The sequence below is a fragment of the Hypanus sabinus genome, chromosome 9 (genome assembly GCF_030144855.1).
Source record: "Hypanus sabinus isolate sHypSab1 chromosome 9, sHypSab1.hap1, whole genome shotgun sequence".
Classification (NCBI taxonomy): Eukaryota; Metazoa; Chordata; class Chondrichthyes; order Myliobatiformes; family Dasyatidae; genus Hypanus; species Hypanus sabinus.
In genome coordinates, this window is record NC_082714.1 from 2,498,284 (window position 1) to 2,525,790 (window position 27,507).

The 27,507-nt window shown below is 44.1% G+C and overlaps 1 protein-coding gene across 1 annotated transcript in view; it reads right to left on the minus strand.

Moving 5' to 3' along the window:
* The window catches only part of nlrc3 (NLR family, CARD domain containing 3), a 112,980-nt gene that overhangs the window by 70,369 nt on the left and 15,104 nt on the right, over positions 1-27,507 (minus strand). Inside the window, exons 2-3 of the mRNA XM_059978842.1 lie at positions 19,589-19,810; positions 3,372-3,632 (exon numbers count right to left, since the gene is read on the minus strand). Of these exons, the coding sequence (XP_059834825.1) occupies positions 3,372-3,632; positions 19,589-19,595 (268 nt within the window). The 5' untranslated portion in view covers positions 19,596-19,810. The remainder of the gene's footprint in view (positions 1-3,371; positions 3,633-19,588; positions 19,811-27,507) is intronic.

The window sequence follows — 27,507 nt, forward strand, 5'->3', positions numbered from 1 at the left end:
GAAGGTTCAAACATCAGAGGTGCAGAGGGACTTGGGAGTCCTCATGCAGGGGTCCCAGAAGGTTAATTTACAGGTTGAATCTGTGCTAAAGAAGGCAAATGCAATGTTGGCCTTTATTTAAAGGGAAATAGAATATAAAAGCTGAGGCTTTGTAAGACACTAGTCAGGCTACACTTGAAGTATTGTCAACAGTTTTGGGCCCCATATCTCAGAAAGGATGTGCTGTCTTTGGAGAGAGTCCAGAGGAGGTTCATGAGGATGACTCTGGGAATGAAGGGGTTAACATATGAGGAACGTTTGGCAGCTTTGGGCCTGTACTCACTGGAATTTAGAAGAATGCGGGGAGATCTCATTGAAACCTACCGAATGTTGAAAGGACTAGATAGGGTGGACATGGAGAGGATGTTACCTATGGTGTGGGTATCCAGAACTAGAGGGCACAGCCTTAAAATTGAGGGGTGACTCTTTAGAACAGAGGTAAGGAGGATTCTTTTTAGCCAAAGAGTAGTAAATCTGTGGAATTTCAGGATGCATATTGTATACATTTCTCTGACATTAAATGTACAGTACCTATTGAAGCATAGACTGCGAAGGAGGCCAAGTCTATAGGTATATTTAAAGTGGAAGTTGATAGTTTCCTGATTGGTCAGAGCATCTAAGGATATGGTGAGAAAGCAGGTGTATGGGGTTGAGTGGGATCTAGGATCAGCCTGGTGAAGTGGCAGAGCAGACTCAATGGGCTGAATGTCCTAATTCTGCTCCTATGTCTTATGGTCTTATTCACTGCATATGGGTCTGTGGTGCAGAAGGGAAAGAGGGAGAAGAGGGGATCAGTAATGATAGGGGACTCAATAGTCAGAGGAACAGACAGGAGATTCTGTAGATGTGAACGGGGCACTCGGATGGTATGTTGCCTTCCAGCTACCAGGGTCAAGAACGTCTCAGATCATGCCCACAGCATTTTGGAGAGGGAGGGAGTGCAGCCAGATGTCTTGGTACATATTAGTACCAATGACATAGGACTGAAAAGCAAAGAAGTCCTGAAGAGAGAATTTAGAGAGCTAGGTAGAAAGCTGAAAAGCAGGACCTCCCGGATAGTAATTTCTGGATTGCTGCCTGTGCCAGTGAGGGTAGAAACAGGATGGTTTTGCAGATAAATGCATGGTTGAGAAACTGATACAAGAGGCAGGGCTTCAGGTTCTTGGATCACTGGGATCCTTTCTGGGGGAGGTATGACCTGTACAAAAGGGACGGGTTACACCTGAACCCGACAGGGACCAATATTCTCATGGGCAGGTTCATTAGAGCTGTTGGAGTGGAAATTGGATTGGTAATGGATCTCAAGAGAGTGAATTTGTTGAATGCCTACGAGATAGATTTATAGAGCATTGAGCCTACTAGGGGATCAGCTATACTGGATTGAGTGATATGTAATGAACCGGAGGCAGTTAGGGAGCTTAAGGTAAAAGAACTCTCAGCAGGCAGTGATCACAGTATGACTGAGTTCAACTTGAAATTTGATAGGGAGAAAGTAAAGTCTTATGTAGCAGTATTTCAGTGGAGTAAGGGAAATTACAGTGGTGTGAGAGAGGAGTTGGCCAAAGTAAATTGGAAGGAGCTGCTGGTAGGGATGACAGCAGAGCAGCAATGGTGTGAGTTTCTGGGGAAAATGAGGAAGATGCAGGATAGATACATTCCAAAAATGAAGAAATACTCAAATAGCAAAATAGTACAACTATGGCTGTCATAGGAGGTCAAAGCAAACGTAAAAGCAAAAGAGAGGGCATACAACGAAGCAAAATTTAGTGGAGGATTGGGAAGCTTTTAAAACCCTACAGAGAGCAACAAAAAGAATCATTAGGAGGGGAAAGATGAAATATGAAAGCAAGCTAGTAAACAATATCAAAGTGGATAGAAAAAGCTTTTTTCAAATATGTAAAAAAAAGAGATGAGAATGGATATAGGACCACTAGAAAATGAGACCAGAGAAATAATAATGGGTGACAAGGAGATGGCAGATGAACTAAATGTGTATTTTGCATCAGTCTTCACTATAGAAGACACTAGCAGTGTGCCAGATGTTGAATGTGTGAGGGAAGAGAAGTGAGTGCAGTTACTATTACAAGGGAGAAGGTGCTCAAAAAGCTGAAAGACCCAAGGGTACACAAATCACCCAGACCAGATGAATTGCACACTAGGGTTCTGAAAGAGGTAGCAGTAGAGATTGTGCAGGCATTAGAAATGATCTTTCAATAATCATTGGACTCTGGCATGGTTCTGGAGGACTGTAAAATTGCAAATGTCTCTCCACTCTTTAAGAAAGGAGGAAGGCAGCAGAAAGGAAACTATAGACCAGTTAGTCTGACCTCTGTGGTTGGGAAGACGTTGGAATCAATTATTAAGGATGAGATGATGGAGTACTTGGTGACACAGGAGAAGATAGGACAAAGTCAGCATGGTTTCCTTCAGGGAAAATCCTGCCTGATGAACCTGTTGGAATTCTTTGAGGAAATAAGTAGAATGGATAAAGGGATGCAATGGATGTTGTATATTTGGACTTTCAAATGGCCTTTGACAAGATACCACACATGAGGCTGTTTACCAAGTTAAGAGTCTATGGTATTACAGGAACATTACTAGCAATGTTAGAGCATTGGCTGATTGGTAGGAGGTAGCGAGGGGGAATAAAAGGATTATTCTCTGGTTGGCTGCCAGTGCTAGTGGTGTTCCACAGGGGTCGGTGTTGGGACTGCTTCTTTTTATGTTGTATATCAATGATTTAGATGATGGAATAAATGGCTTTGTTGCCAAGTTTGGTGGAAAAAGGTTGGTGGAGGAGCAAGTGGTTTTGAGGAAACAGAAATGGCTGCAGAAGGACTTTGGCGGATTAGCAGAATGGGCAAGAAAGTGGCAAATGAAATACAATGTTGGAAACTGCATGTTCATGCACTTTGGTAGTAGAAATAAATGTGCAGACTATTTTTTAAATGGTGAGGAAATCTAGAATTCTGAGATGCAAAGGAACTTGGAAGTCCTTGTGCAGAACTCCCTAAAAGTTAACTAGTAAATTGAATAAATGGCGAGGAAGGCAAATGCCATGTTAACATTCATTTCAAGAGGTCTAGAATACAAGAGCAAGGATGTGATGCTGAAGCTTTATAAGGCACTGGTGAAGCCTCACCTGGAGTGTTGTGAACTGTTTTGGGCTCTTGATTGGCCACAGCATCAAAGGTTATGGGGAGAAGACTGGGGAGTGGGGCTGAGGAGGAGGGAAAATAAGGATCAGCCATGATTGAACAGTGCAAAAGCCTCGATGGGCCAAATGGCCTAATTCTGCTTCAATACGTTGTGGTCTTGTAAAAATAGCTTACCGTAGACTGTAACTAAAAGGTAGAGCTGGGAGTTAGTGGTCTCTATAAAAGTCTGCAAAGACTCAGATGCTGCATTTCCTTTCCCAGCAAGGACATCGATCACAGCCTTCGTTTTGTCTGTTGGGCCTGTCAGTTCCTGAATTTGATTGACTTCCTCAGTGCTCATCAGGTCCTGCCTCTTCATGTAGCGGATTATCGATTCCAGAAAGGGCCCATTTATGGATTTAACCAGGTACTTCCGATATCTGTTGATCCAAATACCTAGGATGCACACAAGTCACAAGAGGGTCTGAAAATCCAAATGCAAGTTCCACACTCCAAATAAAGTTCAACATTGTTAACTATAACTATTTGTATTGCTGTTACTATGGAAAAACACCCCAAGGCCATTCAGAGGTGTGTTTCATACAAACTGTGGGATCAAGCCACATGAAGATGTTGGGGCAGTGACGCACCATCAATAACTCTCGGAGACGTGAGGCGAGATATAGGCTTTTATTGACTGAAAGAAAGAACAAGCAGCAATTGACCACCACACTACATCCTGGAGACTGAGGCCGGGGCTCAGGCCCCAATCGCCTTTATACCAGGGTCTGTGGGAGGAGCCACTGTCAGTGGGAGGAGCCACAGGAGCAGTCAGCGGGGGGGCGTGTCCAGACAGGCACATGTAGTTCACCACAGGCAGCTGGTAAAAGTTTGAAAAAACAGACACCAGATTCTGAAATTCAGAATCAGGTTTATTATCATGGGCATGTGATGTGAAATTTGTTAGCTTAGCAGCAGCAGTTCAATGCAATACATAACATAGCAGAGAAAAAAAACAAATAAAATAATAAGAAATAAGTAAATCAATTACATATATTGAATAGATTTTAAAAATGTGCACAAACAGAAATACTGTATATTAAAAAAAAGTGTCCAAAGATTCAATGTCCATTTAGGAATCGGACAGTAGAGAGGTAGAAGCTGTTCCTGAATCGCTGAGTGTGTGCCTTCAGGCTTCTGTACCTCCTACCTGATGGAATTTGGAGCAAAAGACAGAACACTGGAGGAATTGAGCAGATATGGAAGCATCTGAACATAGAACAGTACAACAATGTTTTGTTCTACACAGCTTATCCGGCCCACAATGTTGTGCCAACCTCTTAACCTACTCTAAGTTCAATCTAACCCTTCCCTCCCCAATAGCCCTCTATTTTCCTTTCTACCTGTCTGTCTGTAGAGGTAAATGGACAGTTGATGTTTTGCATTGAAACATCCTTATCTAGACTGAATGATGAAGGAATGATACGCAGTATAAAGAGGTGATGAGAGAGTGAGCAAGGTGGAAAGGGCTGGGGGTTTTCTAGAGCAGAGAGCCCAGTACATCTGCCAGTGGTGTAACAGTTAATTCAGAGCCGAGCCAGCGGTCAGAGCAAGAGCAGCTTAGAGATCTTGGAGCATGGGAAGTCTAGAGGAGATTGGAGAGGAAGGAGCGTGTCAAACAGCCAAAGCCGGTACTGAGTCTATTAAAGGCATTTCATGAACTAGGACTTATTTGGCTATGATAGAAGGAATTTCACCTTAAAGTCTGTCAACAACAAACCCCAGGGATGAAAGTCAGTTATGTGACATGCACAATATTTAATCTGCTTTTATTGTGTGTGAACAGGAAGTGGAGATCAGGACACCTCAAATCTGTGCCCTCAAAGCTCAGAGGACTAATTGCAGACTACTCTGGCTCTCAGTTTGTGTCAATGTTCATCCCAACTAATGCTCCAGTGGGAATCCCTCTCTCCTCTCACAAACTATTCCTTACACTTGAGAAAGGCACATCCAAGGACCACAGGTTGGAAATCCTGGGGTTAGATTGATCTTGGAGTAGATTAAAAGGTTGGCTTAACATCATGGGCTGAAGGGCCTTACTGTGCTGTACTGTTCTATGTTCTATGTTTTTCACAGGAAGTGTTACCTGACATCAGCCTTTTATTGATTTCACTTCGATTCTTCCTCCACAACCACAGCCACATCCTCTAGTCATAGAGTTTACAGCACAGAAACAGGCTACTTAACCCACTGTGTCTATGCCACATCACACCCACTTAGCTGCATTAATTTGATAAGATCATAAGGCATAGGAGCAGAATTGGGCCATTCAACCCATTGAATTTGCTCCACCATCATGGCTGATTTATATTCCCTCCCAATTCCATTCTCCTGCCTCCTCCCTGTAACCTTTGATATCCTGACTAATCAAGAACCTGTCAACCTCCACTTTAAATACAACCAATAACTTGGCCTCCACAGCCATCTCTGGCAATGAATTGCACAGTTTCACCACACTCTGGCTAAAGGAATTCCCCATTATCTCTGTTCTAAAAGCTCATCCTTCTATTCTGAGGCTGTGACCTCTTGGTCTGAGGCTCCTCCATGAAAGTTATCTGCAGGCCCCCAGACAGTAGCCTGGATATAGGGTGCAAGTTGAATCAAGAGTTAAAATTGGCATGTCGCAAAGGTAATGCTACGGTTGTCATGGTGGATTTCAACATGCAGGTAGACTGGGAAAATCAGGCTGGTACTGGACCCCAAGAAAGCGAGTTTGTGGAGTGCCTCTGAGATGGATTCTTAGAACAGCTTGTACAGGAGCCTACCGGGGAGAAGGCAATTCTGGATTTAGTGTTGTGTAATGAACCGGATTTGATAAGGGAACTTGAGGTAAAGGAGCCATTAGGAGGTAGTGACAATAATATGATCAGCTTCAATCTACAATCTGAGAGGGAGAAGGGAAAATCGGAATTGTCAGTGTTACAATTGAACAAAGGGAACTATGGAGTTATGAGGGAGGAGCTGGCCAAAGTTGACTGGAAGGATACCCTAGCAGGGATGACAGTGGAACAACAATGGAAGGTATTTCAGAGAATAATACAGAAGGCGCAGGATCAGTTCATTCCAAAGAGGAAGAAAGATTCTAAGGGGAATCAGGGGTGACCGTGGCTGACAAGGGAAGTCACGGACAGTATAAAAATAAAAGAGAAGTATAACATAGCAAAGATGAGCAGGAAGCCAGAGGACTGGGAAATTTAAAGAGCAACAGAAGATAACTAAAAAGGCAATATGGGGAGAAATGGAGGTAAGCTGGCCAAGAATATAAAGGAGGATAGTAAAAGCTTCTTTAGGTATGTGAAGAAGAAAAGATTAGTTAAGACAAAAGTTGGGCCCTTGAAGACAGAAACAGGTGAATTTATTATGGGGAACAAGGAAATGGCAGATGAGTTGAACAGGTACTTTGGATCTGTCTTCACTGGGGAAGAGACAAACAATCTCCCAGATGTAATAGTGGCCAGAGGACCTACGGTAATGGAGGAAGTGAAGGAAATTCACATTAGGCAGAAAATGGTGATGGGTAGACTGATGGGACTGAAGGCTAATAAATCCCAGGGTACTTAAGGAGGTGGCTCTAGAATTCACGGATGCATTGGTAATCATTTTCCAATGTTTTATAGATTCAGGATCAGTTCCTGGAGTTTGGAGGATAGCTAATGTTATCCCACTTTTTAAGAAAGGAGGGAGAGAGAAAACAGGGAGACCAGTTAGCCTGACATGAGTGGTGGGGAAGATGCTGGAGTCAATTATAAAAGATGAAATAGAGGCACATTTGGATAGCAGTAATAGGATCGGTTCGAGTCAGTATGGATCTACAAAGGGGAAATCATGCTTGACTAATCTGGAATTTGTTGCGGATGTAGCTATGAAAATAGACAAGGGAGAGCCAGTGGATGTAAGGTACCTGGACTTTCAGAAAGCCTTTGAAAAGTCCCACATAGGAGATAAGTGGGCAAAATTAGAGCACATAGTATTGGGGGTATGGTATTGATATGGATAGAGAATTGGTTGGCAGACAGGAAGCAAAGAGTGGGAGTAAACGGGACCTTTTCAGATTGGCAGGCGGTGACTAGTGGGGAACCACAAGGCTCAGTGCTGGGACCCCAGTTATTTACAATATATATTAATGATTTAGACGAGGGAATTAAATGCGGCATCTCCAAGTTTGCGGATGACACGAAGCTGGGCGGCGGTGTTAGCTGTGAGGAGGATGCTAAGAGGATGCAGGGTGACTTGGATAGGTTAGGTGAGTGGGCAAATTCATGGCAGATGCAATTTAATGTGGATAAATGTGAAGTTATCCACTTTGGTTGCAAGAACAGGAGAACAGATTATTTAACTGAATGGTGGCCGATTAGGAAAAGGGGAGGTGCAACGAGACCTGGGTGTCATTTGTACACCAGTCATTGAAGGTGGGCATGCAGGTACATAGGCGGTGAAAAAGGTAAATGGTATGTTGGCATTCATAGCAAAAGGATTCGAGTACAGGAGCAGGGAGGTTCTACTGCAGTTGCACAAAGCCTTGGTGAGACTGCACTTAAAGTATTGTGTGCAGTTTTGGTCCCCTAATCTGAGGAAAGACATTCTTGCCATAGAAGGAGTACAAAGAAGGTTCACCAGATTGATTCCTGGGAAGGCAGGACTTTCATATGGAGAAAGACTGGATCGACTAGGCTTATACTCACTGGAATTGAGAAGATTGAGGGGGGATCTTATTGAAACGTATAAAATTCTAAATGGATTGGACAGGCTAGATGCAGGAAGATTGTTTCCGATGTTGGGGAAGTCCAGAACGAGGGGTCACAGTTTAAGGATAAAGGGAAGCCTTTTAGGACCAAGATGAGGAAAAACTTCTTCACACAGAGAGTGGTGAATCTGTGGAATTCTCTGCCACAGGAAACAGTTGAGGCCGGTTCATTGACTATATTTAAGAGAAAGTTAGATATGGCCCTTGTGGCTAAAGGGATCAGGGGGTATGGAGAGAAAGCAGGTACAGGGTTCTGAGTTGGATGATCAGCCATGATCATACTGAATGGCATTGCAGGCTCAAAGGGCTGAATGGCCTACTCCTGCACCTATTTTAGACAATAGACAATAGGTGCAGAAGTAGACCATTCGGCCCTTCGAGCCTGCACCGCCATTTTGAAATCATTGCTGATCATCTACTATCAGTACCCGGTTCCTGCCTTGTTCCCATATCCCTTGATTCCTCTATCCATAAGATACCTATCTAGCTCCTTCTTGAAAGCATCCAGAGAATTGGCCTCCGCTACCTTCCGAGGCAGTGCATTCCAGACCCCCACAACTCTCTGGGAGAAGTTTTTCCTTAACTCTGTCCTAAATGACCTACCCCTTATTCTCAAACCATGCCCTCTGGTACTGGACTCTCCCAGCATCTAGAACATATTTCCTGTCTCTATCTTGTCCAATCCCTTGATAATCTTATATGTTTCAATCAGATCCCCTCTCAATCTCCTTAATTCCAGCGTGTACAAGCCCAGTCTCTCTAACCTCTCTGCATAAGACAGTCCAGACATCCCAGGAATTAACCTTGTGAATCTATGCTGCACTTCCTCTACAGCCAGGATGTCCTTCCTTAACCCTGGAGACCAAAACTGTACACAATACTCCAGATGTGGTCTCACCAGGGCTCTGTACAAATGCAAGAAGATTTCCTTGCTCTTGTACTCAATTCCCTTGGTAATAAAGGCCAACATTCCATTAGCCTTCTTCACTGCCTGCTGCACTTGCTCATTCACCTTCACTGACTGATGAACAAGGACTCCTAGATCTCTTTGTATTTCTCCCTTACCTAACTCTACACCATTCAGATAATAATCTGCCTTCCTGTTCTTACTCCCAAAGTGGATAACCTCACACTTATTCACATTAAATGTCATCTGCCAAGTACCTGCCCACTCACTCAGCCTATCCAAGTTACCCTGAATTCTCCTAACATCCTCATCACATGTCACACTGCCACCCAGCTTAGTGTCTTCAGCAAACTTGCTGATGTTATTCTCAATGCCTTCATCTAAATCGTTGATGTAAATCGTAAACAGCTGTGGTCCCAATACCGAGCCCTGTGGCACCCCACTAGTCACCACCTGCCATTCTGAGAAACACCCATTCACCGTTACCCTTTGCTTGCTATCTGCCAACCAGTTTTCTATCCATGTCAATGTCTTCCCCCCGATGCCCTGAGCTTTGATTTTACCCACCAATCTCCGATGTGGGACCTTATCAAATGCCTTCTGAAAATCGAGGTACACTACATCCACTGTATCTCCCTTGTCTAACTTCCTGGTTACATTCTCGAAAAACTCCAACAGATTAGTCAAACATGATTTACCCTTGGTAAATCCATGCTGGCTGGGCCCGATCCTATCACTGCTATCTAGATATGCCACTATTTCATCCTTAATAATGGACTCTAGCATCTTCACCACCACGGATGTCAGGCTGACAGGTTGATAGTTCTCTGTTTTCTCCCTCCCTCCTTTCTTAAAAAGTGGGATAACATTAGCCATTTTCCAATCCTCAGGAACTGATCCTGAATCTAAGGAACATTGGAAAATGATTACCAATGCATCCGCAATTTCCAGAGCCACCTCCTTTAGTACCCTAGGATGCAGACCATCTGGACCTAGGGATTTGTCAGCCTTCAGTCCCATCAGTCTACTCATCACCGTTTCCTTCCTAATGTCAATCTGTTTCATTTCCTCTATTACCCTATGTCCTTGGCCCATCCATACATCTGGGAGATTGCTTGTGTCTTCCTTAGTGAAAACAGATCTAAAGTACTCATTAAATTCTTTTGCCATTTCTCTGTTTCCCATAACAATTTCACCCAATTCATTCTTCAAGGGCCCAACAGTGTTCTTAACTATCTTCTTTCTCTTCACATACCTAAAAAAGCTTTTGCTACCCTCCTTTATATTCCTGGCTAGCTTGCGTTCATACCTCATTTTTTCTCCCCGTATTGCCTTTTTAGTTAAGTTCTGTTGTTCCTTAAAAACTTCCCAATCATCTGTCCTCCCACTCACCTTAGCTCTGTCATATTTCTTTTTTTTAATGCTATGCAATCTCTGACTTCCTTTGTCAACTACTGAGGCCCCTTTCCCCCCTTTGAATCCTTCTTTTTCTGGGGGATGAACTGATTTTGCACCTTGTGCATTATTCCCAAGAATACCTGCCGTTGCTGTTCCACTGTCTTTTCTGCTAGGATATCCGTCCAGTCAACTTTGGCCAGCTCCTCCCTCATGGCTCCATAGTTTCCCCTGTTCAACTGCAACACTGACACCTCTGAGCTGCCCTTACCCTTGCAGATAAAAACTTATCGTATTATGATCACTACCTCCTAATGGCTCCTTTACTTCAAGATAGCTTATCAAATCCTGTTCATTATACAAGAATAAATCCAGAAAAGCCTTGTCCCTGGTCGGCTCTCATACAAGCTGTTCCAAGAATGCATCCCGTAGGCACTCCACAAACTCCCTATCCTGGGGTCCAGCACCAACCTGATTCTCCCAGTTCACCTGCATGTTGAAATCCCCCATAACTACTGCGACATTACCTTTGCCACATGCCAATGTCAACTCCCTATTCAACTTGCACCCAATATCCATGCTACTGTTTGGGGGCCTGTAGACAACACCCATTAGGGTCTTTTTGCCCTTACTGTTCCTCAGTTCTATCCACACAGACTCTACTTCCCTTGATCCTATGTCCCCCCTTGCAAAGGACTGAATCTCATTCCTCACCAACAGGGCCACCCCACCCCCTCTACCCACATTTCTGTCCCTACGATAGCATGTATCCCCTTGTACATTCATTTCCCAGGTCTGATCTCCCTGCAGCCATGTCTCCGTTATCCCAACAACATCATAGTTACCCATTCACACCTGAGCTTCAAGCTCATCTGCCTTCATGCATTCAGATATAGAATTTTTAGCCCATTTCTTCTCTCTCTGTTTGAATCGCTGCCTATTGTGCTTAACCCAGCTCCCCAAACTCCCATCGGGCTATACGCCCCTAGAATTTTGTTGTCCTTCCTAAATTTACTTATTCTTTCAACACATTTAACTTCATGTTCCATCAGACCATCCCTCTGTACATGTGTCCTCCTTATCACTTGTTCCGCCTCACCTTTCTCTACTACACACATAATATTCCAGAACCGTGTAGTCCCCACCTGTCCCTTATTCTTCCTCTCGCTATCCTGTCTCACATTCTCTGTTTTCTATGTTTCTATGTGAGGAGGATGTTATGAGAATGCACAGTGACTTGGACAGGTTGGGAATGTGGATAAATGTGAGGTTATCAACTTTAGTGGCAGAACAGGAAGGCAGATTACTATCCGAATGGTGTCAAGTTAGGAAAAGGGGAAGTACAACGAGATCTAGGTGTCCTTGTTCATCAGTCACTGAAAGTAAGCATGTAGGTACAGCAGACAGTGAAGAAAGCTAATGGCATGTTGGCCTTCATAACAAGCGGAGTTGAGTATAGGAGCAAAGAGGTCCTTCTGCAGTTGTACAGGGCCCTGGTGAGACCACACCTGGAGTATTGTGTGCAGTTTTGGTTTCTAAATTTGAGGAAAGACATTCTTGCTATTGACAGAGTGCAGCGCAGGTTGACGAGGTTAATTCCTGAGATGGCAGGATATCATATGTTGAAAGATTGGAGTGACTGGGCTTGTACACACTGGAAATTTAGAAGGATGAGAGGGGATCTGATTGAAACATATAAGATTATTAAGGGATTGGACACGCTAGAGGCAGGAAATATGTCCCTGATGTTGAGTAAGTCCAGACCCAGAGGCCACAGTTTAAGAATAAGGGTAGGCTATTTAGAACGGAGTTGAGGAAAAACTTTTTCACCCAGAGAGTTGTGGATCTGTGGAATCCGCTGCCTCAGAAGGCAGTGGAGGCTAATTCTCTGGATGCTTTCAAGAAAGAGTTAGGTAAAGCTCTTAGATAGCAGGTATAACTTAGATAGTTAGGTAGAGCTCTTAGATAACTCTTAGGTAGAGTTAGATAGCAGAGTCAAGGGACATGGGGAGAAGGCAGGCATGGGGTACCGATTGTGGATGATCAGCCATGATCACAGTGAATGGTGGTGCTGGCTCGAAGGGCCAAATGGCCTACACCTGCACCTATTGTCCATTGTCTATTGAAAGGAAATACCTTCTCCACATCCACTCTATCTAGGCCTTTCAATATTGCATGGGTTTTGATGAGATCCCCCTTTCATTCTTCTAAATGAGGAATAACGAGTCGATATTTCAGGCCAAGGCTAATTATCAGGTCTCAGCCTGAAGTGTTGACTGTTTACTCATTTCCGTAGATGCTGCCTGACCTGCTGAGTTCCTCCAACATTTTGTGTGAGTTATTATTCTCCAGAATCTGCAGAATCTCTGTTTATATTTTACACAGTCAGGCTGTTTTCCCCAGCATCAAACATTAGAGTACATGCTTTAATAAACAAAAAGTATACTGCACAGCTGTGGTCAAATCAACACATACAAACAAGCTGGATGAACTCAGCAGGTTGGGCAGCATCGGTTGAGAGTCCTGACGAAGGGTCTTGGCCTGAAACGTTGATGATAAATCGAAGCAAGAGGCTGAGAGTAAAGGCATCTCGGAGAGAAGTCTTTTCTTTACACTGCTCAGGGAAAAGATGCTGATCTGCGCAGGTGCGTGACGTGGAGCGCCAAAGGTTTAAAAAAAAGTCCACCATATACAGCAGGTAGCGGAGTGAGAGGGAGCAGAGTGGGACAGCTTTGGCTCAACAGGCTTCAGCGTGAACAGGCAGGGGCAAGGGTAGTAAGTTTTGTTTGTTTGGAGTAGAGAGAATGCCAGGCAGGATGTTGGAATGCTCCTTTTGCAGGATGTGGGAAGTCAGGGAGACCTCTGGTGTCCCTGACAACGACACCTGCAAGAAGTGCATCCAGCTGCAGCTCCTAACAAACCGCGTTAGGGAACTGGAACAGGAGCTGGATGACCTCCGGATCATTCGGGAGAATGAGGAGTTTATAGATAGTAGCTTCAGGGAGGTAGCTACACCAAAGGAGCAGGGCACAGGTAATTGGGTTACGGTCAGGCGAGGGAAGGGGAAAGGGCAGGCAGAGCAGGGCTCCCCTGTGGCCATTCCCCTCAACAATAAGTATACCGATTTGGATACTGTTGAGGGGGATGACTTACCTGGGACAAGTTGCAGCAGCTGGATCTCTGGCTCTGAGTCAGGTTCTACAGTGCAGTGGGGAGGGTGGAAGAAGAGGAGAGCGGTAGTGATAGGGGACTCCATAGAGATACAGACAGGAGGTTCTGTGGTCGTGACAGAGACTCCCGGATGGTTTGTTGCCTCCCGGGTGCCAGGGTCAGGGATGTCTCTGATTGCGTAAACAGCATTCTGAAGTGGGAGGGTGAGCAGCCAGATGTCATGGTACACATCGGTACCAATGATGTAGGAAGAAAGAGTGAGGAGGTCCTGAAGAGTGAGTATAGAGAGCTTGGTAGGAAGTTAAAAAGCAGGACCTCGAGGGTGGTAATCTCAGGATTGTTACCTGTGCCACGTGCTAGTGAGGGTAAGAATAGGATGCTCTGGCTGATGAACACGTGGCTGAGGAACTGGTGTAGGGGGCAGGGTTTCAGATTTCAGGATCTGGAGCAGGTGGTACCTGTACCAGAGAGACGGGTTACACCTGAACTACAAGGGGACCAATATCCTTGCAGGGAGGTTTGTTAGCGTTGTTGGGGAGGGTTTAAACTAGACTTGCAGGGGGGTGGGAACCAGAGTGCCAGAGCAGATAGTGGAGCAGGGGTGAAAATAAGTGATGTTAAAGGTTCATGCAAAGTCACAAATAGAAGGGTTGTGTGTGGGGTAATAATCTTCTGAGGTGTGTGTATTTCAATGCGAGAGTATTGTGGGGAAGGCTGACGAGCTGAGGGCCTGGATTGACAAGTGGAATTATGACATTATAGCCATTAGTGAAACTTGGCTACAGGAGGGGCAGGACTGGCAGCTCAATGTTCCGGAGTTCCGATGTTTCAGACGTGATAGAGGCAGAAGGGTGGGGGGGCTGACATTGCTAGTCAGGGAAAATGTTACAAGTACTCAGGCAGGACAGATTACAGAGCATGTCTACCAAGGCCATATAGGAGAAGCTGAGAAACAGGAAAGGTATGACCACAATAATGGGGTTGTATTACAGACCACCCAATAGTCAGCAAGAATTGAAGGAGCAAATCTGCAGAGAGATAACAGACAACTGCAGGAAACACAAAGTTGTGATAGTAGGGGATTTTAATTTTCCACATATTGATTGGGACTCCCATACTGTTAAAGGTCTAGACAGGTTAGAGTTTGTAAAATGTGTTAGGAAAGTTTTATAAATCAATATATAGAGATACCGACTAGAGAGGATGCAATATTAGATCTCCTATTAGGAAATGAGTTAGGGCAGGTGACGGAAGTGTGTGCAGGGGAACACTTTGGTTCCAGTGATCATAACACCATTAATTTCAACTTGATCATGAATAAAGATAGATCTGGTCCTCGAGTTGAGGTTCTAAACTGGAAAAAGGCCAAATTTGAAGAAATGAGAAAGGGTCTAAAAAGCGTGGATTGAGACAGGTTGTTCTCTGGCAAGGATGTGATTGGTAAGTGGGAGGCCTTCAAAGGAGAAATTTAGAGAGTGCAGAGTTTGTATGTTCCTGTCAGGATTAAAGGCAAAGTGAATAAGAATAAGGGACCTTGGTTCTCTAGGGATATTGGACTGATAAAGAAGAAGAGAGAGATGTATGACATGTATAGGAAACAGGGAGAGGAGTATAAAAAGTGCAAAAGAGTACTTAAGAAAGAAATCAGGAGGGCTAAAAGAAGACATGAGGTTGCTTTGGCAGTCAAGGTGAAGGATAATCCAAAGAGCTTCTACAGGTAAATTAAGAGCAAAAGGATAGAAAGGGTTAAAATTTGTCCTCTTGAAGATCAGAGTGGTTGGCTATGTATGGAACTAAAAGAAATGGGGGAGATCTTAAATGGTTTTTTTGTGTCTATATTTACTAAGGAAACTGGCATGGAGTCAATGGAAATAAGGCAAACAAGTGGTGAGGTCATGGAACCTATACAGATTGAAGAGGAGGAGGTGTTTGTTATCTTGAGGCAAATCAGAGTAGATAAATCCTACTGACAGGGTAGTCCCTCAGACCTTGAAGGAGACGAATGTTGAAATTGCAGGTTACGTGGCAGATGTATTTAAAATATCGGTATCTACAGGTGAGGTGCTGGAGGATTGGAGGATAGCTCATGTTGTTCCATTGTTTAAAAAAGGCTTTAAAAGTAATCCTGGAAATTACAGGCCAGCAAGTTTGATGTCAGTAGTAGGTAAATTATTGGAAGGAGTACTAAGAGATAGGATCTACAAGTATTTGGATAGACAGGGACTCATTAGGGAGAGTCAACATGGCTTTGTGCGTGGTAGGTCATGTTGAACCAATCTATTAGAGTTTTTCGAGGAGGTTACCAGGAAAGTGGATGAAGGGAAGTCAGTGGATGTTGTCTACATGGACTCCAGTAAGGCCTTTGACAAGGTCCCGCATGGGAGGTTAGTTAGGAAGATTCAGTTGCTAGGTATACATGGTGAGGTAGTAAATTGGATTAGACATTGGCTCAATGGGAGAAGTCAGAGAGTGGTAGTGGAGGGTTGCTTCTCTGAGTGGAGGCCTGTGACTAGTGGTGTGCCACAGGGATCAGTGCTGGGTCCATTGTTATTTGTCATCTATATCAATGATCTGGATGATAATGTGGTAAATTGGATCAGCTAATTTGCTGATGATACAAAGATTGGAGATGTAGTGGACAGTGATGAAGGTTTGCAAAGCTTGCAGGTGGAAAAAACCAGCTGGAAAAATGGGCTGAAAAATGGCAGATGGAGTTTAATACAGACAAATGTGAGGTATTGCACTTTGAAAGGACAAACTCGGGTAGAACATACAAGGCAAATGCTAGGGCACTGAGGAGTGCAGCAGAATAGAGGGACCTGGGAATACAGATACAAAATTCCCTAAAAGTGGTGTCACAGGTAGATAGAGTTGTAAAGATTTTGGTACATTGGCTTTTATAAATCAAAGTATTGAGTATAAGAGTTGGAATGTTATGGTGAGGGTGTATAAGGCATTGGTGAGGCCGAATTTGGAGTATTGTGTGCAGTTTTGGTCACCTAATTACAGGGAGGATATTAATAAGGTTGAAAGAGTGCAGAGAAGGTTTACAAGGATGTTGCTGGGACTTGAGAAATTGAGTTACAGAGAAAGGTTGAATAGGTTAGGACTTTGCTCCCTGAAGTGTAAAAGAATGAGAGGAGACTTGATAGAGATATATAAAATTATGATAGGTATAGATAGAGTGAATGCAAGCAGGCTTTTTCCACTGAGGCTAGGGGAGAAAACAAAACAGAGGACATGGGTTAAGGGTGAAGGGGGAATAGTTGAAAGGGAACATTAAGGGGGGCTTCTTCACACAGAAAGTGGTGGGAGTGTGGAATGAGCTGCCAGATGAAGTGGTAAATGCGGGCTCACTTTTAACATTTAAGAGAAACTTGGACAGGTACATGGATGAGAGGTGTATGGAGGGATATGGTCCAGGTGCAGGTCAGTGAGACTAGGCAGAAAAATGGTTTGGCACAGTCATGAAGTGCCAAAAGGCCTGTTTTCTGTGCTGTAATGTTCTGTGGTGCTTCGGTTCTATGATAGGTGCCTAGAATGGTTTATTCGGGTAGTAATGGAAGCAGGTAGCCCAGTGGATTTGAAAAGATAGACAATGAGTATGAAGGGAATGGAGGGATATGGATGATACGCAGGAGGAGAATATTTAAAATAAATTGGCATCAACAAATGTCCTGTCCAGTGCTATACTGTTCCATGTTTGGTAGTCTGAATTCTATAGATGTGGTCATGATTAACTCTGTTGTGACTTTCCCTCATTTCAGCTCCACAAAGCTCCTGCGTGGTTTAAAATTCTGATGGTTTCCTTAACTGCTGCTTTACATAGGTTCATTTGCCTTAAAACCGGGTGCCCTGGGCAGGGCTCGTCAGCCATGACTAGCAGTTCAACTAGGAGAGGGAAAACTCTGATCTCAAACCTCTCCTACCCTGGGGCTATATCCTCTCATGGGGAAGGCTTCAGGAGTAAACCCCGAGGAAACATCTGGAGCTGGAGTCCCTAAGGCAGTCCTATGTTGAGTTCAACACTGACTGGCAACTCCTGCAACACTGCTGTTTCCAAATTGTATGTGTCTCTGCTGTTCCTTTGGGTTCATCAGCTGTGAGGAGAGGGGAGCCTGCTGCATGGGCAACAGCTTGCTCTCCATATCGTACTGCCCTGGCTTACGTATCATGTAGACGGCTGGGGTGCAACGTCCACGGTCGATGGTTTGCGCCAACCAACAGAGAGCCTCTCCCATTGGTTCAGATGGATTCTATAACATTATTGGAAAAGCAGGGGCAAGTTTTCCCATTATCTCCAAACTGAAGTTGGAATGTTACGTTGAAGTTGTATTAGATGTTGGTGAGGCCTATTATGTGGAATATTATGTGCAGTTCAGGTCAACTATCTACAAGGAAGATATCAATAATATTGAAAGAGCAGAAAGAAATCTTACAAGGATGTTACTGGGACTTGAGGACCCAGAGAAAGGTTGAAGAGGTTAGGACTTTTATTCCCTGGAGTGTAGGACATTGAGGGGAGATTTGATAGAGCTATTCAAAATTATGAGCTTTTTACACAGAGGCTGGGTGAGACTAGAACTATAGGTCATGGGTTAAGGTTGAAAGGTGAAATGTTTAAGGAGAATCTGAGGGGGAGCTTCATTCTGAGGGCGGTGAGAATGTGGAACAAACTGCCAACAGAAGTGGTGGATGAGGGTCTGATTTCAACATCTCAGAGAAATTTGGTAAGTACATAGATGGGAGGGGATGCAGGGCTATGGTCCAGTTGCAGGTCAATGGGACTAGGCACAATAACAGTTGGCACAGGTTAGATGGCCCAAAGGGCCTGTTTCTGTGCTGTAATGCTCTATTAATCTTAACCAGATTTCCACATTCACTATCCCCAATCCTTTACCGCTGACTGCACCTTGCAGTGTGCAAGTGAGCTCCCATGCAACTTGCCTTGACAACAGTGTCTGCACATCAGAAAAGCAACTGCTTGAAGCGGTCTGTACAGCCTAAGGATGTGGTAAGCCTTTGTGTACATATTCTCTCTTTCTCAACATTGTTAATTCACATCTCTGCTCTTTACCCTGGGTCACTGGATTTGCACTGCATGTGAAGTATGGACAATATTTCATGGGTTTGTACAGATCACTGGCCAGAGAAGCATTTGTTGCCCATCTCTAACTCTGCGAAGGGGGTTAGTGGGCAACCTCGATGCCACAGCCATGTGTGGTGAAGATCAAAGTGGTCTGGTGCAGCTGTGGGTTAGCTAGGCTCTTTTCTGAACACATGTAAACTCTACCACATTGTTGTGGCACTGTAATAGATAGGGTAAGCAGCTTTGTAGCACAGTAGCTGAAACATGGGTTTGAGGATCACCATTACTGAAACTAATTTTACATTCGGTGATAACACAAGAGATTCTGCAGATGCTGGAAATCCAGAGCAACACACACAAAATGCTGGAGGAACCCTGGGCAAAATCTACTGAGAGGAATTAACAAACAATCAATGTTTTTGGTCAAAACCCTCCATCAGGACTGGAAAGGCAGGTACTTCAAAGTTCAAAGTAAGTTTATTATCAAAGTACATATATGTTATACACACCATATACAACCCTAAGATTCATTTTTGTAGGTATTCACAGAAAGTACAAAGAAATACAATAGAATCAATGAAAGACTACACAAAGCAGGACAGACAAACAACCAGAGTGCAAAAGACAACAAACTGTGCAAATACAGAAAGAAAACAAAATAAAAAATAATAGTAAATAAATAAACAGTAAATATCGAGAACATGAGATGAAGAATCCTTGAAAGTGAGTCCATTGGTTGTGGGAACAAATTAGTACAGGGGTGAGTGAAGTTATCCCCACTGGTTCTCAACTGGTGGTTGAGAGGTAATAACTGTTCCTGAACCTGGAAGGGACAGAAGCCAGAGTAAGAAAGTAAGGGAAGGGAGAGGACCACAAGACCAGGTGAGGGAAAAAGGTAGGGGGAGGGGGATGAAGTGAGAAGGAAGGAGGCAATAGATGGAAGAGGTGAAGATTTACAGGTTCTGATGAAGGGTCTTGGCCTGAAATGTCAGCTGTTTATAGATGCTGCCTTCCTCAAGCTTTTTGTGTGTGCTACAAAGATGTACCTTCCATCGTGTCACAGAGGCTGCTGGTTTTGGAGGTGCAAATGTCTTCCTCCAATCCTGTGAAATGTCATCGATCAACCTTTGTACTGCTGCTTCTGGGAGAGACGATACTGAACCTTCTGTGGTGCCTGTTCGAATACATATCATCCAGGCACAGACTGACGTCACAACTTGCTCAGCATTGCCCACAGCTGCCATTCAGATCACCCCTTCTCCATGCTTCTGCAAGACAATTTCAGATTTTTAATTCAATGTTCAAAACTGTGTCACCTCAGCATAACTTGAAGTACAATATAGGCCCTTTGGCTCACAATGTTGTGCCAATCTTTTAACCTGCCGTAAGATCAATCTAACCCTTCCCTCCAACATAAACCTCAATTTTTATATCACCCATGGCCTCTCTAGAGTTTCTTAAATGTCCCTAATGTGTCAGCCTCTACCACCAGCTTGGCAGCACATTCCACTCACCCAACACCTTCTGTTACTTGTTTTTCTCCCAGATCAGGCACAGCCATCTCTCCCTCAATCAGCATCAGAGGGACCAGTGTGGGGCAATGGATAGTGGTCCAGAACAGAAACATCAGCTCTGTTTGTCTTTCGCCAGGTGCTGCCTGACTCGCTGAGTATTTCCAGCATTTTCTATGTTTCTATCCTGCTCTTCACGACCCCAGAGCATCCCAAAGCATAGCACGGAGCTTTTGCATCACTTGTAACAAAAAAAAACTGATTGTTCCTTGTGTTGCTTGCTGTGTACAAAGTAAAAACAACCTGATAATTAAGGGGAACCTGAGGGGGAACTTCTTCACTCAGAGGGTGGTGCGAGTGTGGAACGAGCTGCCAGTGGAAGTGGTGAGTGCGGGTCAATTGCAACATTTAAGAGAAGTTTACATCGGTACAATGATGGGTTGTGATCCAGGAGGGGGATGAATGGTTGTGATCCGAGAGGGGTATGGGGGTGGGATTCTAATCCAGATGCAGATCAATAATTTTAGGCAGCAAATAGCTTGGCATAAACTAGTTGGACTGATGAACCTGTTTCTGAGCTGTCATGCTCTAAGATTTGGTTAAGGGCTGAATAATGCCAGTTCATTAAGGAGAGTTTCCCAGGTAGCGCCATTGAGCTCTTAGGATGCATAGGAGGTAGGCAAAAGGCTGACATTAGCAATATGATATCCATTCTTGATCCAGCCCAATTGTACAGGTCCCAGTAATTCAGAAGACTAAAGACCTCTCCTCTCTGAGCCATCTCTTTAGCTTGCAATGGAGATTCAGATTTACCTATCAAGTGTACATGGAAACATGCAGTGAAATGCTTCATTTGCATTAACAACAACACACTCGAGGATGTACTGGGGGTAACCCACAAGTATTGCTGCGCATTCTGGCACCAATGTAGCATGCCCCCAAGGTTCAGCAGGACAACACAGAACACAACCAGCATCAACACACAATGTTTATCAGATCTGTCCTATTCCTACATTCACAAACATGAGGCACCAGATATAATCCAGAGGTAACAAATGTAGCCGTCCCACTTTTTAATTTATGGCCCAGCTCCTTAAATTCAAGATGTGGGACCTCATCTGTCATTTTACCCTGGTCATTAGTACCAATAACTTGGTACCCTCCCCATTGGAATGCAATGCACCTGTTCTGTGTTTTCCCTGATTCTGACAACAAGGAGGCAACACAACAGTTTGGAATCACATCTGTGGCCGCACAATCCTCGCAGATTAGATTTGATGCAAATGACACATTTCACTGTATGTTTCAATGCACATGACAAATAAAGCTAATCTTAATTCTTTCTTTTATCTTGACATCTCAAAAAGCTCAGTCATTTTTATGAGACAGGACATCCCCAACTCAAAGCTACACTGACCACCCTTAATGTGTCTGTGCTTTTTCAAATGTGAATGGATCTGGTCCAAAGTACCTTCTCCAATAACTTCTCCATCAATGATTTTTTAAATTTTGAATTTATTTAGAGATACAGTACCCTTCCAGAAATAGGCCTTTCCGGTCCAATGAGCTGCACTGCCCAGCAACCCTTGGCAATCCCAATTTAACTCAAACCTAATCATGGGACAATTTACAATGACCAATTAACCTACTAACTAATATGTCTTTGGACAGTGGAAGGAAACTGGAGGGCCTGGAGAAAACTCATGCTTCCACGGGGCGGATGTATAAAGACTCCTTGCAGAGGATGCTGGGACAGAACTCAGAACTCCAACACAGGAGCTATGCTACCATAGACCCCCAACCCTTGACGATAGGGTTAGCATTTCCTGGTTTGTCCCTGTTGCACTTCTGAAACAAATGAACAATACTGGCTATTCTCCAGTCTACTTGCGCCCCAACCATGACTGAAAAAGGTATGAAGACAAGGGAGAGCCAGTGGATGTAGTGTACCTGGACTTCCAGAAAGCTTTTGATAAAGTCCCACATAGGAGATTAGTGGGCAAAATTAGGGCACATGGTATTGGGGCAGAGTACTGACATGGATTGAAAATTGGCTGGCTGACAGGAAACAAAGAGTAGTGATTAACGGGTCCCTTTCGGAATGGCAGGCTGTGACCAGTGGGGTACCGCAAGGTTCGGTGCTGGAACCACTGGTGTTTACAATATACATTAATGATTTAGATGAGGGATTAAAAATAACATTAGCAAATTTGCTGATGACACAAAGCTGGGTGGCAGTGTGAAATGTCAGGAGGATGTTATGAGAATGCAGGGTGACTTGGACAGGTTGGGTGAGTGGGCAAATGTATGGCAGATGCAGTTTAATGCAGATAAATGTGAGGTGGCACTTCGGTGGCAAGAACAGGAAGGCAGATTACTATCTAAATGGAGTCAAGTTAGGAAAAGGGGAAGTACAACGAGATCGAGGTGTTCTTGTACATCAGTCAATGAAAGCAAGCATGCAGGTACAGCAGGCAGTGAAGAAAGCTAATGGCATGCTGGCTTTTATAACAAGAGGAATTGAGTATAGGAGTAAAGAGGTCATTCTGCAGCTGTACAGGGCCCTGGTGAGACCCCACCTGGAGTATTGTGTGAAGTTTTGGTCTCCAAATTTGAGGAAGGACATTCTTGCTATTGAGGGAGTGCAGCGTAGGTTCACAAGGTTAATTCCCGGAATGGCAGGACTGTCATATGTTGAAAGATTGGAGCAACTGGGCTTGTATACACTGGAATTTAGAAGGATGAGAGGGGATCTGATTGAAACATATAAGATTATTAAGGGATTGGACACACTGGAGGCAGGAAGCATGTTCCCACTGATGGGTGAGTCCAGAACTAGAGGCCACAGTTTAAGAATAAGGGGTAGGCCATTTAGAACAGAGATGCAGAAAAACTTTTTCACCCAGAGAGTGGTGGATATGTGGAATGCTCTGCCCCAGAAGGCAGTGGAGGCTGTCTCTGGATGCATTCAAGAGAGAGTTAGATAGAGCTCCTATAGATAGCGGGGTCAAGGGATATGGGGAGAGGGCAGGAACGGGGTACTGATTGTGTGTGATCAGCCATAATCACAGTGAATGGCGGTGCTGGCTAGAAGGGCCGAATGGCCTACTCCTGCACCTACTGTCTATTGAAAATTTCTAAAGAATATATTTTTAAAGATTAGCTGTATTTCAGAATCAGAATCAGGTTTATTATCACCATGAAATTTGTTAACTTAGCAGCAGCAGTTCAATGCAATAGTACATAATATAGAAAAAAAAACAAATAAATAAATAGATTTACAGTATACGTATACTGAATAGATTTAAATCGTGTAAAAAACAGAAATAATATATATTAAAAAGTGAGGTAATGTCCGAGGGTTCAATGATGGCGGGGGGAAGAAGCTTTTCCTGAATCGCTGAGTGTGTGGCTTTAAGCTTCTGTACCTCCTACCTGATGGTAACAGTAAGAAAAGGGCATGCCCATGATAATGGAGGCTGCCTTTCTGAGACACTGCTCCTTGAAGATGTCCTGGGTACTTTGTAGGCTAGTACTCAAGATGGAGCTGACTAGATCAGCCTGTCAGAATGCTCTCCCTGGTTCATCTATAGAAGTTTTTGAGTGCATTTGTTGACATACCAAATCTCTTCAAGCTCCTAATGAAGTATAGCCGCTGTCTTGACTTCTTTATAACTCCATTGATATTTTGGGACCAGGTTAGGTCCTCAGAGATCTTGACACCCAGGAACTTGAAACTGCTTACTCTCTCTACTTCTATCCCTCCATGAGGATTGCTATGTGTTCCTTCGACTTACCCTTCCTGAAGTCCACAATCAGCTCTTTCGTCTTACTGACGTTGAGTGCCAGGTTGTTGCTTCAACACCACTCCACTAGTTGGCATATCTCGCTACTGTACACCTCTCGTCACCATCTGAGATTCTACCAACAATAGTCGTATCGTCAGCAAATTTATAGATGGTATTTGAGCTTGCCTAGCCACATAGTCATGGGTATATAGAGAGTAGAGCAATGGGCTAAGCACCCACTCCTGAGGTGCATCAGTGTTGATCGTCAGCGAGAAGAAGATATTATCACCAATCCACACAGATTGTGGTCTTCCAGTTAGGAAGTCGAAGACCCAATTGCAGAAGTCTTCAACTTCTCGATCAGGATTGTGGGAATGATGGTATTAAACGCTGAGCTATAGTCGATGAACTACATCCTGAAATAGGTGTTTGTGTTGTCCAGGTGGTCTAAAGCCATGTGGAGAGCCATTGAGATTGCATTTGCTGTTGACTTATCGTGGCAAAAGGCAAATTGCAATGGGTCCAGGTCCTTGCTGAGGCAGATGTTCAATCTAGTCATGACCAACCTCTCAAAGTATTTCACCACTGTCAATGTGAGTGCTACTGGGTGACAGTCATTAAGGCAGCTCACATTATTCTTCTTAGGCACTGGTATAATTGTTGCCTTTTTGAAGCAAGTGGGAACTTCCACCTTTAGCAGTGAGAAGATGAAAATGTCCTTGAATACTCCCGCTAGTTGGTTGGCACAGGTTTTCAGAGCCTTACCAGGTACTCCATCAGGACCTTCCACCTTGCGAGAGTTCACTCTCTTTAAAGACAGCCTAACATTGGCCTCTGACACAGAGATCACAAGACCATCAAGTGCAGCAGGGATCTTCACAGCTGTAGTTATATTCTTCTTTTCAAAGCAGTCATAGAATGCGTTGAGTTCATCTGGTAGTGAAGCATTACTGCCATTCATGCTATTTGGTTTCGCTTTGTAGCAAGTGATGTCTTGCAAACCCTGCCAGAGTTGCCGCACATCCAATGTCACCTCCAACCTCATTCGAAATTGTCTCTTCACCCTTGAAATAGCCTTCCGCAAATCATACCTGGTTTTCTGGTACAGACCTGGGTCGCCAGACTTGAATGCCACAGATCGAGCCTTCAGCAGACAATGTACCTCCTGGTTCATCCACAGCTTTTGGTTTGGGAATGTATAATAAGTCTTTGTAGACACACACTCATCCACACAGGTTTTAATGAAGTCGGTAACAACTGCAGCAGACTCATCTAGGTTCAAAGATGAATCCCTGAATACAGTCTAGTCCACCGATTCAAAGCAGTTCTGTGGGCACTCCTGTGTTTCCCTTGTCCATACCTTCTTGGTCCTCACTACTGGTGTTGCAGTCTTCAGTCTCTGGCTGTAGAAATAGAAGTACAGCCAGGAGATCAGACTTCCCGAAGTGAGGGTGTGGAATCGCATGGTGGGCATTCTTGATGGTGATGTAGCAATGGCCCAGTGTGTTGTTTCCTCTGGTATTGCAAGTGATCTGTTGATGGTAATTGCTTAGTGATTTTTTTTAGACTGGCCTGGTTAAAATCTCCCAGAACGATGGTGAAGCCATTAGGGTACACTGATTCGTGCATGTTGATTGTATTGTTCAGATTATCTAAAGCCTGCTTGACATTGGCCTGAGGTGGAATGTAAACTGTTACCAAAATGATCCGGGAACTCTCCCGTGGTAGGTAAAAACGATGGCACTTAACTGCGAGATATTCCTGGTCTGGTGAGCAAATTGGGACAGCACTGTTATATTTGTGCACCAAGAAGAGTTGTGCATACTCCTCCACCTCTGCTTTTGAGAGATTCTATAGATGAATCCTGACAGTGTATAGTAAATTGTCAATCTGAATCGCTGCATCTGGTACCAAAGGGTTAACCAGGATTCCATGAAACAAAGGACACACGCGGTCCTAATGTCCCTCTGGTTCAGCACCCCAGTTCTGTGATCATCGATTTTATTCATCAGAGACTGCATGTTTACCAGCAAGATAGTCGGTATAGGGAGTTTATAACCCCATTTCCTTAAAGGCACTTGTAACCCCGATCTACAGCAATGTTTCCTCCGTGGAATTCCACGAGGACACTGCCGACCATGATCAGTATTGTTTCCATCAGTTTTAAGCAGCAATAGTTTGTTTAAACATCTTCGTTGACTGTACTGACCTTGGAAGCAGTTGTGCTTTTTAGCTGTATCAGGCTGAAACGAGAATATTTAATTGTATCAATTGAGAGTTCTGCTGCTTATCAAGTCGCCCCAGGTGCCCCGGAAACAAAACATGTACACATGTCACATGTACATCAAAACATGCAGTGAAGTACATCATTTGCATCAAATCAAATTAACGGGGGTGGTGCTGCACTGCAGGCAAGCAGAGAGACCAGATTTTCTCATCAGGGTTCTGTATGATTTGAGCAAGATGTACTCAAACCCTTTTTCAATAAAAGCCATCTGATTCCCGTGGTATTGAATCTGCGTAGTAATGTTCAGTAATTTTAAGAGCAAACACGAGGAAATCTGCAGATGCTGGAAATTCAAACAACAACACACACAAAATGCTGGTGGAACACAGCAGGCCAGGCAGCATCTCTAGGGAGAAGCACTGTCGATGTTTCGGGCCGAGACCCTTCATCAGGATGTTCAGTAATTCATGGTTTTGCAACCTCAGAACTGGTCAGAACTTGATTCTCTCTATGCATCATCACTGGAAAGATTATTCTTCAGCTAAGATGGCAGAGTGCTCAGTTGCAGTGGCCTCTCTGGGTTCAACCAATTGTGTAATTGTTCATCCTTTATGGACTTTTTATGATCACAAAGCACTGCTGGATATTAAGAACATCAAGGACTGCAGGTCTACCCCACGAGCAAGTTGCTGGATAGCAATGGAGCTGGACGTAGTGTACCACATTGTCACCTGCTACTGTGCAGATGTGCAGTCCAACAAACAGTGCAAGGGATTGTCTTCAACATTTCTCTTGTGACCCCCAATACGCTGTTGGACTTTGGTAATGTAGAATATTGCAAGTCCAGTCCAGTGGTTCATTGGTGAGACTGACAGTGGGGTGGGGTGGGGGCGGTGTGCTGAATGGTCCAGGCCTTCATAACATGATGTCACCTGCTACAGCCAGCCTGGGGAGGAGGCACCGAAAGCGATGTGGGACAGCAGGCCTGCTGGAATTCTGGGCCGAGTTGGGAGCTGGCCCCTGCAGACAGGCTCTCCTGTCAGTGTCTGCTTGGTGGAAGACAAGCTGGATTGCATTCATCTGCAGCTGCACTAGCACATGGTGAGGAACTGCTTGCTCTTGCAAAAACATGGCTCCGGGATGATATCCCATGCACCATCAAGCTGCGTAGCATGTACACAGGAACTTGGGCTATTTTTTGTGACTATATATTTTTCTGCCATCACAACTATATGTGCAATGTGCTGTGTGTGACTGTTGGTATTGTGTTTTGCTCCAGAAGAATGTTTTTTCATTTGGCTGAGTTCATGGGTAGGGATGAATGAGCATCAAACTTAAGCTTAATCCTTTTTTTACAAATTTTTAGATTCCCACAGCTACCTTGTTTACACTTCCTCTCACTCTACATCTCTTAAGAACTCCATTTCAGTTTTGTAGTT